Raw genomic sequence first — 16,371 nt, forward strand, 5'->3', positions numbered from 1 at the left:
TGTTAGTCTTTTCAGGGTTCTAGATTATTAGCCCATCATGCAAATAAATGATTAAAGTTTAGGTCAAATTAAAAACTAGATAAGGAAAAAAGGGAACACTTTAGAACAATAGTATGGATAACACTTACTGAATTACTTGAAAACTTAGAAAAATAGAAAAAGCTTCATATTACTGAAAACGAGATAAAGGATTTGTATTTAATAGCTTGCTATAAATTACTAGGATTTGTAAACATAAGAATTAAGTAAATACACATAAAAGTAACTACAAGTTGCTATTTTGTGCCCAAATTCAAGAAAAGAAGAAAATATGATAAAATAATGCCACTAAGCTATGAGGGATACAACTTACCTTATATTTCTGGTAGCACAGAAATTAATAAAATTCTTCTAGTTATAGCTGTATGTAATTAGGGTCATAAAACTAAATATACCCATAATAGGACTTTGAGGAATGTGATTAAGAGAGAAAAGCCATCTATTATAAATATTAGTATGTGTATATCACTACAACAGAATATTATTGCAAAAAAAATGACAAATATATGCAACTGAGCAAATACAGGGATGTCTATATAAAACAATGGTAGATTTTTAAAAAATGTATAAAAAAATATTAGCCATATCTTGACTCTACTTTGAATACAATAGTACATATAAAAATAAAAAGAGAATACAGAAGATGGAGGACAATGATTAGGTATGGAGGAAATTTTGAGTTATTATTATTTTTCCCAGATTTACTGAGATATAATTGACATATAACATTGTGTAAGTTTAAGGTGTACAATGTGATGATTTGATACAGTATATATTGCAAAATGATTATTACAACGATAAGGTTATTTAACACATCCATCATTTCACCTTATTACATTTTTTTGTGTGCTGAGAACATTTAAGATCTATTCTCTTAGCAACTTGCAAGTATATATACAATACAGTATTGTTAACTATAGTCACCATGGTGTATATTAGATCCCCAGAACTTACTCATCTTATAACTGAAAGTTTGTACCCTTTGACCAACATCTCCCCATTTCCCCTACCCACTGAGCCCCGGCAACCACCATTCTACTCTCTTGTTTCTACGACTATGGCGTTTTTTTTCTTTTAATAGTCCACATATAAGTGAGATCATACAATATTTATCCTTGTCTGACTTATCTCACTTAGCATAATGCCCTCAAGGTCCCTCCATGTTGTCACAATTGACAGATTTCCTAATTTTTTATGGCTAATATTCCATTATATACATCTACCATATTTTCTTTATCCATTCATCTGTTGACAGACACTTAGGTTGTTTCCATGTCTTGGCTATTGTGAATAATGCTGCAATGAACATGAGAGTTCAGATATCTCTTAGAGAGTGACAGCATTTCCTTCGAATATATACCCAGAAGTGGGATTGCTGCACCATTTGGTAGTTCTATTTTTAATTTTTTGAGGAGTCTCCATACTGTTTTCCATAGTGGCTGCACCAATTTACATTCCCGTCAATAGTGCATCGGGATTTCCTTTTCTCCACATCAAAACCAACACTTGTTATCTCTTGTCTTTTTGATAATAGCCATTCTAACAGGTGTGAGGTGATAACTCACTGTGGTTTTGATTTGCATTTCCCTGATGACCAGTGATGTTGAGCATCTTTTCATGTACCTGTTGGCCATCTGTACGTCTTCTTTAGAAAAATGTCCATTAGATCCTCTGTCCATTTTTAAATCAGATTATTTGTTTTTTTGCCATTGGGTTGTATGAGTTCTTTATATGTTTTGGATATTAATCCCTTATCAGATACATGGTTTGCAAATATTTTCTCCCATTCTGTAGGTTGCCTCTTCATTCTATTGATTGTTTCTTTTGCTGTACAGAAGCTTTTTAGTTTGATATAGTCTCACTTGTTTATTTTTGCTTTTGTTCCTTGTGCTTTTGATGTCATATCCAAAAAATCGTCACCAAGACCAATGTCAAGGAGCTTTTTCCTTGTTTTCTTCTAGGAATTTTATGGTCTGTGGTCATACTTTTAAGTCTTTAATCCATTTTGAGTTAATTTTTGCGAATGGTGTAAGATGGAGTCCAATTTTACCTTTTTTCATGTGAATACCCAGTTTTCCCAACACCATTTATTGAAAAGATTATCTTTTCTCCATTGAATATTCATGGCTCCCTTGTCAAATATTAGTTGACTGTATATGCACGGGTTTATTTCTGGGCTCTTTATTCTATTCCATTGGTCTATGTGTCTGTTTTTATGCCAGTACCATACTTTTTTGATTACAATAGCTTTGTAGTATAGTTTGAAATCAGGAAGTGTGATGTCTCTAGCTTTGTTCTTCTTTCTCAGGACTCCTTCAGCTGTTCAGGGTCTTTTGTGGTTCGATACAAATTTTAGGATTGTTTTCTCTATTTCCATGAAAAATGCCATTGGAATTTTGATAGAGTTTCCATTGAATCTATAGATGGCTTTGGGTAGTATGGACATTTTAACAATATTAGTTCTTCCAATCCATGAATATGGGATATCTTCCCATTTATTTGTGTCTTCTTCAATTTCTTTCATTAATGTCTTATGGTTTTCAGTGTACAGGTCTTTCACCTCCTTGGTTAAATTTATTTCTAAGTATTTTATCTTTGAGTTGTTATTATTAAAACATGTAGTAAGGGACCTAGTGGTTAAGTTTGGCATGCTCTGCTTTGGTGGCCCAGGTTTGGTTCCTGGGTGCGGTCCTACACCACTCGTTGGCAGCCATGCTGTGGCAGCGAACCACATACAAAATAGAGGAAGATTGGCACAGATGTTAGCTCAGGGCAAGTCTTCCTCAGCAAAAAAAAGAAAACCAAAAAAACATGTAGTAACATTTACTGAACACTTCTTACATGTCACATTTCAGAGCAACCATGTGAGGGAGGCACTGTTATCATCATTCCCATTTAAGAGATAAAGAAACCAAGATTGGAAAGACTTTTCAAATTGCTCAAGGTCACAAAACTCATAGGCAGGGGAGCCAGAATTCAAGCCCATGGTGTTTGATTTTTTTTAGCCCAAGCTCTAAACCTCTATGTACAACCCTCTCTTCATATATTTATGGTTTATTGTTCCTACTAGATAGACAACTAAGTAATGGACATAAAATTGCAGAAAAAAATTCAAAAAGTGGGAGGGGTTCATGAAGTATTCCCATTAAATAATAGTTACTTTAGATCAAAAAGCCAAATGTTTTATCAATTTCCCCAACTTGCATATCAGTATCATATTTTCCTTTCAAAACTATCTTTTTAAAGTAATAATCAAATTCTCTATTTCTTCTTGATTCAGTTTTGGAGGGTTGTATGATTCTAAGAATTTATTCATTTCTTCTAGATTATCCAATTTGTTAGCATATAGCTTTTCGTAGTATTCTCCTATAATCTTTTGTATTTCTGAGGTGTCTGTTGTAATTTCTCCTCTTTCATTTCTGATTTTATTTATTTGAACCTTCTCTCTTTTTTTCTTGGTGAGTTTAGTTAAAGGTTTATCAATTTTGTGTATCTTTTCAAAGAACCAACTCTTGGTTTCATTAATTTTTTCTATTGTTTTTTAGTCTCTATTTCATTTATTTCTGCTCTGATTTTTATTATTTCCCTCCTTCTACTGATTTTGGGCTTTGTTTGTTCTTCTTTTTCCAGTTCCTTTAAATGCACTGTTAGATTGTTTATTTGAAATTTTTCTTGTTTGTTGAGATAGGCCTGTATTGCTATAAACTTCCCTCTTAGAACCACTTTTGCTATATCCCATAAATTCTGGCATGTCGTATTTTCATTTTCATTTGTCTCCAGGTGTTTTCTGATTTCTCCTTTGATTTCTTCATTGACCCAATGTTGTTCTGCAGCATTGTGTCTAATCTCCACATATCTGTGGCTTTTCTGAATTTCTTCCTATAGTTGATTTCTAGTTTCATACTGTTGTGGTCAGAAAAGATGCTTGGTATTATTTCAATCTTCTTAAATTTATAGAGACTTGTTTTGTGGCCTAATATGTGATCGGTCCTGGAGAACGTTTCATGTATATTTGAAAAGAATGTGTATTCTTCGGTTTTTGGATGGAATGTTCTGTATATATCTACTAAGTCCATCTATTCTCGTGTGTTGTTTAAGGCCAAAGTTTCCTTATAGATCTTCTGCTTGGATGACCTATCCACTGGTGGAAGTGGAGTATTAAAGTCCCCTACAACTATTGTGTTACTGTCTATTTCTCCTTTCATGTCTGTTAATAATTGCTTTATAAATTTAGATGCTCCTATGTTGGGTGCATAGATATTTACGAGTATTATATCCTTTTGAATAGACCAATCACCAGTAGGGGATTGAAACAGTAATCAAAACCTCCCCAAAAATAAAAGTGCAGGACCAGATGGCTTCCCTTGTGAATTCCACCAAACATTGAAAGAAGTTTTAATACCTACCCTTCTCAAAATCTTCCAAAAAATTGAAGAGGACGGGAAGTTTCCTAACTCATTCTATAAAGCCAACATTACCCCAATACCAAAACCAGACAAGGACAACACAAAAAAAGAAAATTACAGACCAATATCACTGATGAACATCGATGCAAAAATCCTCAACAAAATACTAGCAAATTGCATACAACACTACATTAAAAAGATCATACACCATGATCAGGTGGGATTTATTCCAGGGATGCAGGGATGGTTCAACATCCACAAATCAATCAACATGATACACCAAGTTAATAAAATGAAGAATAAAAATCAAATGATCATCTCAATAGACGCAGAAAAAGCATTTGACAAGATACAGCACCCATTTATGATAAAAACTCTGAATAAAATGGGTATAGAAGGGAAGTACCTCAACATAATAAAGGGCTTATATGACAAACCCACAGCCAATATCATCCTCAACGGTGAAAAACTGAAAGCAATCCCTCTAAGAACAGGAACCAGACAAGGATGCCCACTCTCACCACTCCTATTTAACACAGTATTGGAAGTCCCAGCCAGAGCAATCAGGCAAGAAAAAGAAATAAAAGGGATCCAAATTGGAAAGGAAGAAGTGAAACTGTCACTATTTGCAGATGACATGATTTTATATATAGAAAACCCTAAAGAATCTACCAAAAAACTTTTAGAAATTATAAATGAATACGGCAAAGTTGCAGGATACAAAATCAACATAAAAAAATCAGTTCCGTTTCTATACACTAATAATGATGCAGAAGAAAGAGAAATTAACAACACAATTCCATTTACAATTGCAACAAAAAGAATAAAATACCTAGGAATAAACTTAACCAAAGAGGTGAAAGATCTGTACACTGAAAACTATACAACATTGTTGAAAGAAATTGAAGAAGACACAAAGAAATGGAAAGATATTCCATGCTCTTGCATTGGAAGAATTAACATAGTTAAGATGTCCATAATTCCTAGAACAATCTATAGATTCAATGCAATCCCTATCAAAGTTTCAATAACATTTTTCACAGAAATAGAACAAAGAATCTTAAATTTAAATGAAACAACAAAAGACCCCAAATAGCAAAAGGAATCCTGAGAAAAAAGAACAAAGCTGGAGATATCACACTCCCTGATTTCAAAATATACTACAAAGCTATAGTAACCAAAATAGCATGGTACTGGCACAAAAACAGACACACAGATCAATGGAATAGAATTGAAAGCCCAGAAATAAACCCACACATCTATGGACAGCTAATTTTTGACAAAGGAACCAAGAACATACAGTGGAGAAAGGAAAGTCTCTTCAACAAATGGTGCTGGGAAAACTGGACAGCCACATGCAAAATAATGAAAGTAGACCCTTACCTTACACCATACACAAAAATTAACTCAAAATGGATTAAAGACTTGAATGTAACACCTAAAACCACGAAACTTCTAGAAGAAAATATAGGAAGCACACTCTTCAACCTCGGTCTTAGCAGCATATTTTCAAGTACCATGTCTGACTGGGCAAGAGAAACTATAGAAAAAATAAACAAATGGGACTACATTAAACTAAAAACCTTCTGCACAGCAAAGGAAACCATCAACAAAACAAAAAGACAACCTAACAATTGGGAGAAGATATTTGCAAACCATATATCTGATAAGGGGTTAATATCCAAAATATATAAAGAACTCATACATCTCAACAACGAAAAAACAACCCAGTTAAAAAACTGGCAAAAGACCTGAACAGACATTTCACCAAAGCAGATATACAATGGGCAACAGGCACATGAAAAGATGTTCAACATCATTAACTATCAGGAAAATGCAAATCAAAACTACAATGAGATATCACCTCACTCTCATCAGAATGGCTATAATTAACAAGACAGGAAACATTAAGTGTTGGAGAGGATGTGGAGAGAAGGGAACTCTCACACACTGCTGGTGGGAGTGCAAACTGGTGCGGCCACTATGGAAAATAGTATGGAGATTCCTGAAAAAACTAAGGATAGAACTACCATACAATCCAGCTATTCCACTGCTGGGTATTTATCCAAAGAATATGAAAACACCAATGTGTAAAGATACATGCACCCCTGTGTTCATTGCAGCATTATTCACAATAGCCAAGACTTGGAAGCAACCTAGATGCCCATCAAGGGACGAATGGATAAAGAAGATGTGGTATATATACACAATGGAATACTACTCAGCCATAAGAAACGATGAAATCCAGCCATTTGTGGCAACATGGACGGATCTTAGGGGTATTATGCTAAGTGAAATAAGTCAGAGGGAGAAGGTCTAATACCGTATGATCTCACTCATAAGTAGAAGATAAAACAACAACAAACAACCACATAGAGACAGAGGTTGGATTGGTGATTACCAGAGGGGAAGTGGGGAGGAAGGAGGGCAAAAGCGATGATTAGGCACGTGTGTGGTGATGGGTTGTAATTAGTCTTTGGGTGGTGAACATGAGGTAATCTATACAGAAATAGAAGTATAATGACATATATTTGAAATTTATACAATGTTATAAACCAATGTGACCACAATAAAATTTAAAAAAATGTAATAATCAACGAGATATCCTAAGACTATTTTGATAGGATCAACTTTATTTGGGACAACATTATTTAGATTTAGTTCATAGTAATTTACAGAACCTTTATTCCACTGCCTGAGGTAGAAGAACCACAAGATTAAAAACTATAAAAGAGGACTACTATATTTAAAAAAAATCCTCTTAAGATCAACTCCTCAAATTTTCATAAACAATTAACAGAATTTAATTGTAATTTTCCAACAAATTCTTAAAATTAGATTAGTTGTGTAAATGCAAATAGCATTCTACAAGAAATAAATCTATAAAAAAGACTTTTTAACCACTTTAGTCCTGCAGCTAGAATTAAGGTACCAAAGTATACCGTGGGTTACAGATGCTAGACAGTATAGGAAGGACAAAATATGAACAGAAAACACATTAGGGAGGGAAGTTCTTTCTTCATTAAGGAGGAATTATATCAAAAGCCTTCTTGTTCTAAAATAAAATAAATGAGTTTAATGTATACTAACAATAAACCTGTTAGCTAACAGATTAGTAAGGTTAGTAAGGAAAACAATTGGGCTCAATTAATGTTTTCTGAAATCCTGCATATATATATATATATGTATATACATATATATATATGTATAACGATTTTTTTCACACAGAATAAAAAGGAAAAAACTATATTCATAAAATACCAAAGGAGATATATTTCCTCTTAAAAAGACATTTTTTCAAAAAAAATAAAACATGACAAGAAATTAATAATATACACAAACGCAGTTCTCACCCGGTCTTCCTTCTTAGGCAACTGATCCTTGATTAGAATCTTGGTACGCCTGAGAAACCATCCAGACATCTTTTTTGCAAGCCTTTGCATGGCCTTTCGGCCAGTAGCTAGTTCTCTCTTTGTTGCTGTGTGTCTCTGACCATGTTCTACTGGGTCAGAAAACTGCTTCTTGAAGTTGATCCTGCTACCTAAAAGTCCTGGCACAGCCCTTTATAAAGGCAATAAGAAAAATGTTAGGGCTTTATTAAAGTATCTAAAAAGAAAAATATTGACTTCTTTTTGTTCTAAGAAATATATCAAGTCATTTGTTTATTAATGATAATAACAAAAGGCAAGAAAACAGAATGTTCTCTCTTTACGACTGTTTCAGTAAATAACTATAAGAAGATGATGGAATCGGTAAATTAGTTGGGATATTTACTTCAGGAACTAAGAATAATACATAAAGATCAGTTTTCATGGGACTCTCTATTCTGTATACTATGTTTGAGATCAAACAGTGCTGTAAACAGACAATTTTTTTTCCTGAAACTAATAATTAGCAAACAAGTCAACATTAAGTTAAAGAGGTATCAAGTAATTTTCAAAAAAATAAGAAGTGTTTTGTGTTTTCTTTCACTCACCAGTCCATAACACACCACAGTTCTTTCATGTTGTTCTGAAGAATGGTTCCAGTGAGGCCAATGCGGACACTACATTTTAAAGCTTTCATAACTTCTGTTACTCTAGCCTTTGGATTCTTGATTCTATGAACTTCATCCACAATGACAGCTGACCATTCCAAACTGTAAAGTAAGAAAAAGGGGGGAAAAGATGAGAAAACTTCCCTTTTACAGTCTTTATAATTTTTAGGGAGCAGTTTTCTCTACCCAAGTTTTGAGGTTCTGTCCCTCTTTGCTCTTTCATGATTCCATAGGATTCTCACCTGGCTAGTTAAATGGCCGCAGGTTTGGACAAACTATGAATATAAAATGTATAGGGAGACAAAAGCATATAGAGATTCTATTTAATGATGGTAGAATGAAAAAACTCACTTAAATATCACTAAAATAACAAAAAAGGAATTTTTAAGCAATAAACCAGAGAAATAAACATAAAGAAGAAAAATCTGCAATGTTAAATCTGAATGAAAAAAGATCAATATAAACTCATGATTTAAAAAAGTTGTATTACATAGCTCTGTCTGCTAAAAAGGTTTAGAATCAGTTGTTACCCCAGTTGCAATGAGCACCCATAGAGGTCAATCCATTAGAAGGAACCAGAGCCCCATGGAGAAATGGTTGAATTCAGGCATGCAGCAGGGGAAATACTGAAGAGCTAGAAAGCACAGATGTATCCAAAGACAAATGGAGGCATATGTCCAAAGGACACAGGAGCTAGGCTAATTAGAAAATTTGAGCATCCTTAAGAATACTAACTATAATTGAGTTTAAAACATTGAATAAATAAAAACTCAGGAGTTCTACAAAAAAAAAAATTATTTTAGACTTTTAGCTCATACCATACACAAAAATTAACTCAAAATGGATCACAGATCTAAATATCTATATTTAGAGGTAAAACTATAAAAATCTTGTGACTCTGTGTTAGGCATAAATTTCTTAGATACATCAAATAAGTCAATAAAAAATTTTTGATAAGTTGGACTTGATTAAAGTTAAAAACCTTTACTCTTCCAAAGACACCATTATGAAAATGAAAAGACATGCTACAGACTGGGAGCAAATATTTGCAAATCATAACCTGGTAAAGAACTTGTATACAGAATATATAAACAACTATTGCAACTCAATACAAGCTAGAACAATCCAATTTAAAGGATAGGTAAAAGGTTTTAATAGACATTTCACCAAAAAAGATATACGAAGACCAAATAAGCACATGAAAAGGTTCTCAATATCATTAGTCATTAGAGAAATGCAAATTAAAACCGCAAGATATAACTGCAAACTCATATGAATGGCTGTAATCAAAAAAGATTGACAATATCAAGAGTTGGCAAGGATGTAGGGAAACTGGAATCCTCATACACTGTTTTGGGGAAAGTGCAGCTACTTTTCTAAAACAGTTTGACAGTTTCTTAAAAAGGTAAATTTCTTAAACCACCCAGCAATTCCATTCCTAGGTATCTATCCAAGAGAAATGACAACTTACATCCACACAAAGACTTGTATGTAAACATTCAAGGCAGCATTATTCATAATAGTCAAAAACCGGAAACAATCCAAATGTCCATCCATTGGTGAATGGATAAACAAAACGAAGTATATACATACAATAGTACTGGTCAGGAATAAAAAAGGAACAAACTACTGAAACATGCTAGAACGTGAACCTCAAAAACATGATACTAAGTAAAAGAAGCCAGACCCAAAAGACTATGTATTGTATGATTCCCTTTATTTGAAATTTCCAGAAAATGCAAATCTATAGAGACAGAAAGCAGACTGGTGGTTGCTTGGAACTGGAGATGGGACAAGAGATTGACTGTAAACAAAAAACTTCTTGAGGTGATGGAAATGTTCTAAAACTGTATTGTGGTGATAACTGCATAACTTTATAAATTTACTAAAAATTATTTTATACTTATATTCTATGGTGTATGAGTTGTACCTCAACAATCCATGAGTCCATAGTGATACTCAAAAAAACGGGGAGTGGGAGAGAAACTTTGCTACCATTGTAGATGAGCACTATGCCAACATCTTAGTCTGAAAATTGGTAATTAAAGCAAAAGAATCAAGCATTCACCTTGCTTTTTTTTAGCTGAAATTGTAGTTAATTCCTAATTATAGGAAAATGTCAGTTAATAAGTGTAGAAGAAATGATAAATTTAGGAAAATATTATTTTGCAAAACCCAATACAATAACTGATTCAGGTAAGAATAATTTCTGTTAAACCACAATAATTTCACGCTAAACCACTAAGTAAAAGGACTGATGGACCAGAATATTCAAATGGTGGCACATCATCACCCTATAAATTACTTCTAATTGTAAAGGAAGAAACATATCTTTATAAAGGAGAGATCTGATGATCACTTCCTTAGCCTGTGGGACAAGCTTGGCATTATTAATAGTGGAACAACCTGAAATTAATATCTCTTGAGGTAATGTAATATGAAGTCTATAGCATCATTTATGCAGTATTCTTGTCAAAAATGTTTAACCTGAATCTAATTAAGCCTTTAGACCAAAATCAGCTCACAGAAATACAGATGTTAGAGGAATATACAACTCCTTGAGAAAGCAATCAGACAATTCTATCACATGAGACATCCTAAAAGACAACTGGCATGGTCCCTCAAAATGTCATATAATAAAAAAATAAAGTTGGGGGAAAATTCTAGATTAGAAGAGACTAAACAGACTTAATAATCAAATCCATCATCTGAACCTTTATTGAATACCACTTTGCAAATATTAGATATTAAAGATATTTTGAAGATAACTGAGGAAGTTTTAATTGATGTTAATTTTCTTCGATGTGACAATGATAACATGGTATGAGAAAGAATAGCATTAGTTTTAGGAGATTCATGCTAAAATATTTAGAGATAAAATTGTCATGTCATATACAACTTACTGAAATGACTCAATACTACCACCGTACATAGACATAGACATACATACGTTAACTTATATTTTGCCAACATTTGAATACACATACATGTACACAACTGGTGAATCTAGGTACTGAGTATATGGATCTTCATGTACAATTACTTCAATTTTTCTATAGGTTTGATAATTTTCTTAATATCAAGTTGAAAAAGAACAAGAGAACAAAGAGAAAAAGGAGAAAACCACCAAAAATTTCAGAAGCTGGGAAGAAGATGAACAAGATGACTTACAAAATTAGAGACAGCAGTATCCTATGCCAGTAGTGGAGAAAGCTAAGAAGCAATCTGATTCATATTATTGAGCTCTTAAAAAGCTAGGAATTGGTGGCACCAGATGCCTCTGGAATTTAGAGTTACGTAAATGTTCAACAGTCTGTTTAAGAAGTAGTTGAATCTTCTAGATACTAATCCCTACTCCACAAAATAGCCGAGCCAGGTCACCCTAAAGTGAGCAAAAGAAGGGGAAAATACAGAAAAATCTTCATTTTCCTTAAGGAGAAATCAACAGGCGATGTTGAAAACTAAAGAAAAATATTAAAGTTGCAGCATAAACATGTTCTTTAGAGATGTGGAGGTAAAAACTATGAAGATAAATACAAGAGTTGAAGGTGGTTGTCTCTGAAGAACAAGTACTGGGGGTGATGGGCAAAAGTGAACCACAGTTTTTCATACTTGGCTCTTTAAGTAATATGCATATATAACTTTGATAAAAATAAAAATGAAGGAAAACATAACAGTAATAACAAAAAGAGATACAACTCACTGTATTATACAATGTGTCTATCTACTCTGTGGATTACCTATGATAAATGTTTAATCCTGGTCTATCATACAGAGCATTATTCTCACAAAAATTCCTGAATATTTACTCAGATGAAATATAAGTTGTTTTGAACACTTGTCAAAATAAAGCTAGTCAAAGGAAAGCTAAATATAACAAAAATTCTAAAATTTGATTTTTCTAATTTTACACAGAAACCTGACTTATATTTACATAATTCTACTTTAGAATTCTTATTTAATATTTATAACAATCACAGGATATAACCACTTGACAAACATTTATCCAGCAACTATTATGTGCTAGAAGTGTAATAAGTCCTGAAATACAGAAATTACCCTATGTCAAAGACCTCACAGTCTAAAATGGTAATGGTTTTTTAAAAATTAAAATATGACTGGCTATGATAAGCGAATTTCTTATTACATTTATCTAACTGAAGAACATCATTCGTGGTGGTATAATATATTGAATAAAAGCCAAAGGTCTGGAGTTAGATGGTTTAAAGGTTTAAATTTCATGTCCACCACTGACTTTGTTGTAGGCTTGGGCAAGTTACTTAACTTTTCCATGCCTCAGATTACTTCTGTCTTCTGTAATAGGTTAACTTATTAACTTGTAAATGGGGTAAAAATCAAATCTTAGAGCTGACAAAAATGGTAGCTCTAAATCCAACTTTACTAATAATTACATTAAATGTAAATGGACTAAACACTCCAAATAAAAGGCAGAGATTATCGAATGGATAAAAAAAGCAAGACACAACTATATGCTAACCACAAGAGCATACAATTTAAAGTGAGTTAAATATAACTTTAAATATAAATATCACTTTAAATATAAAGAATAGATATTTTGAAATAAAAAGAAGGAAAATGATAAACATGCAGTAAGCATAAGAAGACTGTATTGTCTTTATTAATATCAGATAGAACTTGAAGATTATTAGATATAAAAAGGAGCATTTTTTAAATATAAAAGGATCAATTCATAAGGAAAAAATACCAATCATAAATGTATGTACCTAATAACTGAACTTCAAAATATATGAATTGAAAGCTGACAGAACTGGAAGGAGAAATAAATCCACATTTATAATTGAAGATTTCAACATTCCTCTCTCAGAAACTGTAAACTAACAAGAAAGAAAATCAGTAAAGACAGACAACACTTGAATAACACCTAACCAACCTGACTTTGATATTTGCAGAACACTATACCCAACAAGTGTAGAATAAACATTTTTCCAAGTGTATAGAGATCAGAAAAATGCAAATTATACTATAATGAGATACCACTAGACACACACTAAAATAGGTAAAAACAAAAAGACTGATGATAACAAATGTTAGTGAGTATATGAAGCAACTGAACTCTCATAGATTGCTAGTTGGAGTAGAATGGTACAACCACTCTGGAAAAGTTTGGCAGTTTCTTCTGAACTTAAACCTATACTTACCATATAACCCAGAAATTCCACTCCTAGGTATTTACCCAAGAAAAATAAAATGTATGTCAAAAGAAAGGCTTATATATAAATATTCCTTCAAGTTTTACTTCTAATAACCAAACACTGGAAAACCCAAATATCCATTCTTGAATGGGTAACAAAATGTAATATATTCATAAAATGCAAAACAATTCAGCATTAAAAAAGGACAATCACTGATACATTCAATAACATGGATGAATCTCAAAAATATGATAAGCAAAAGATGCCAGACACAAGAGTTCAGGTGACACAAGACCAAGGTGTTGGAAGGTTTGGTTTCTTCTGAGGCCTCCCTCCTTGTTTATAGATGGCTGCCTTCTTGCTGTGTTCTCATGTGTCATTTCTTCTGTGCCTGTGAGTTCCTGGTGTCTCTTTCTCTTCTTCTAAGGACACCAATCAGAATGGACTAGGATCCCACATTAATGGCCTCATTTTAAATTAATTACCTCTTTAAGGATCTTATCTTCAAATACAGTTACATTCTGAGGTCCTTGGAGTTGGGACTTGAACATATGAATTTGGAGGGGACACAATTTAGCTCATAATAAGCCTCCTAATTGGTCTTTCTCCATTCAATTTGGCTCTCCTCTGTCTGCACACACAGCAGTTGGGTTACTTATAAAATGCATATCTGATCATTTTTATCATACTAGTAATCTGCTGAAAACATGTCAGTGGCACTTGACCGCTCTAAGGATAAAGACCAAAATCCTCTAGGCAGCTTTCAATGCTCTTTATGATCCGTTCCTCGCTTACCACACCGGTGTTGTCTCCCGGTTACTTCCCTCTTACAATCTAGGCTGGAGCTATCAGATGCAGAAAGCATCTGATTTCATTTATTCAAAAATGTTGTGATCTTTGTTGTCTGAAGGCCTCTGCAAATGCTGTTTGTTCCCTCTTTCTGGATTACTCTCCTACTCTTCAACTCTTACTGATCCTTCAATTCTCACTCAGCTCACAGGTCATCTTCTTTGGGAAGCTCCCTGACGACTCTCCTCACTGCAGCAGACTTCGGCTCCTCATGTGCTCCCATAGCATCCTCTGTTCCATTTCACAGCACTCACATGACTTTATAAATGCCTGTCTCTAGATTCCCACTAAAATCTTAAGATGCCAGTAGGCATAAACCAGTTCATTTCTTTTGGGTACTTGTAGTCCTAGAACCGTGGTTCTCAACGTGCATATGTATTTTTTTTTCCACTCTACATTCACAACAGACTCCCATAATTAAAATCATTCATGAAAATCATCGTCTTATTCTGGAGGCACCATATGCACAAAAGGTTGTACACTAGATTTTGGAAAAGTCTTATTATTCTTTAACAGGCATTGTTTGGAGAGGTAATAGAGGAAATAAAATAAGGAACTGTGGAAATCTGATGCAGGCTTTTCCTTCTTAGAAAATAAGTTAATTATTATAAACTGTCTATTTCAATAATTCTGAAATGAAATTAAACCATGCTAAAAAGTATTTAGAGCTTTAAAAAATTACAATATAAAGGGATAAACACAATTGATGTAAGCAGAATATTAATCCAATCATCCCCATTATTCCCATTACCTGTTAAATTCATCTAGACATAAGCGCAGTGTTTCATAAGTTGTTAGAGCAATTTCACATTTCCTCTGCTTTACACGAATCAGTTCATTGTCTTTTTTGTTACCATGTAAAATTGTAACTCTGAAATATCCCCAGGTGTCCAATTCATCCTTCCAGTTGTAGAGGACAGAAAGAGGAGCAACTATTAAGAACATCTAAACGAAGAAGAAAGAAATTTATGATATATTTTTTTTAAATGAAAAGAACCCCAAAGTGAAATCTAGAATACCAATAGTTCCATTCTTTAATTTTTGACACTGCAGTTAATAAGAATAAATACAACTGAGCAATTGGATATATCTAGACATAGAAGACTATCACAAAATACTTTGTTGTTTACTTAGGTTTTTATTAGGACACAACAGATATCTAACCTTGTCCAGAGGAATAGCTATTTTTGATTTCCCCCCACAAAAAGGAGTTGAGAGATAAGATAGAAGTAATTCTCCAAAACAGAGAAAAGAGTATAATCAGGATCCCAATAATAACTTCAAGGGCCAAGTGGGCAGTACAAACATGCAAAGCAGGCCAGGGGTTTTGGTTGGGATATTTGGTCTCCTGGAGCTTTCTTTCCTTTTCCTTTCCCTAGTCCATTTCCTCTCCCCTCTCTCAGATACTGTCAGTTGAAGACCTGGAAAATTCACTGAAAAATAAAAGCAGTTAGAAGAAAATCTCCACCTCTCTTATAATTAGATAAATAACCTACCTACATTTATTTCCATATATTCTGCTCTCTCACATGTTACCACGGATGAACTGTCCAAGTTTTTATCTAAAAACAAACCCTGAACTTATACAGTGGCTCCCATCACTTCTTGCCAACCTAAAGTCAATGCTGGAAAAATTGCCCCAATCTCTCCTACGTGACTAACTGTCCCTTTTTAACAGACAATATCCACCCATAAGCAAACATGTTCTAATATTTCCCAGGGTTAAAAAACAAAACAATAGGGCCAGCCCCGTGGCTTAGTGGTTAGGTGCGTGCACTCCGCTACTGGCGGCCCAGGTTCGGATTCCAGGCGTGCACCGACGCACTGCTTCTCCGGCCATGCTGAGGCCACATCCCACATACAGCAA

At 33.6% G+C, this 16,371-nt stretch overlaps 1 protein-coding gene across 5 annotated transcripts in view; it reads right to left on the minus strand.

The window, feature by feature from the left end:
* Nucleotides 1-16,371, minus strand: part of ERCC6L2 (ERCC excision repair 6 like 2) — a 137,114-nt gene that overhangs the window by 79,345 nt on the left and 41,398 nt on the right. For 3 of the 5 annotated variants that reach the window (XM_087444282.1, XM_004440816.3, XM_087444284.1), the window contains 3 exons: nucleotides 15,256-15,449; nucleotides 8,422-8,583; nucleotides 7,799-8,006 (listed from right to left, as the gene is read on the minus strand). In XM_087444282.1, coding sequence (XP_087300408.1) covers nucleotides 7,799-8,006; nucleotides 8,422-8,583; nucleotides 15,256-15,449 — 564 coding nt within the window. Of the gene's footprint in view, nucleotides 1-7,798; nucleotides 8,007-8,421; nucleotides 8,584-15,255; nucleotides 15,450-15,810; nucleotides 15,938-16,371 lie in introns of all 5 variants that reach the window. The other 2 variants (XM_087444283.1, XM_087444285.1) reach the window with 2 other exon arrangements.

The sequence above is a fragment of the Ceratotherium simum genome, chromosome 20, assembly GCF_057802395.1.
Source record: "Ceratotherium simum simum isolate JZ-2026a chromosome 20, ASM5780239v1, whole genome shotgun sequence".
Taxonomy (NCBI): Eukaryota; Metazoa; Chordata; class Mammalia; order Perissodactyla; family Rhinocerotidae; genus Ceratotherium; species Ceratotherium simum.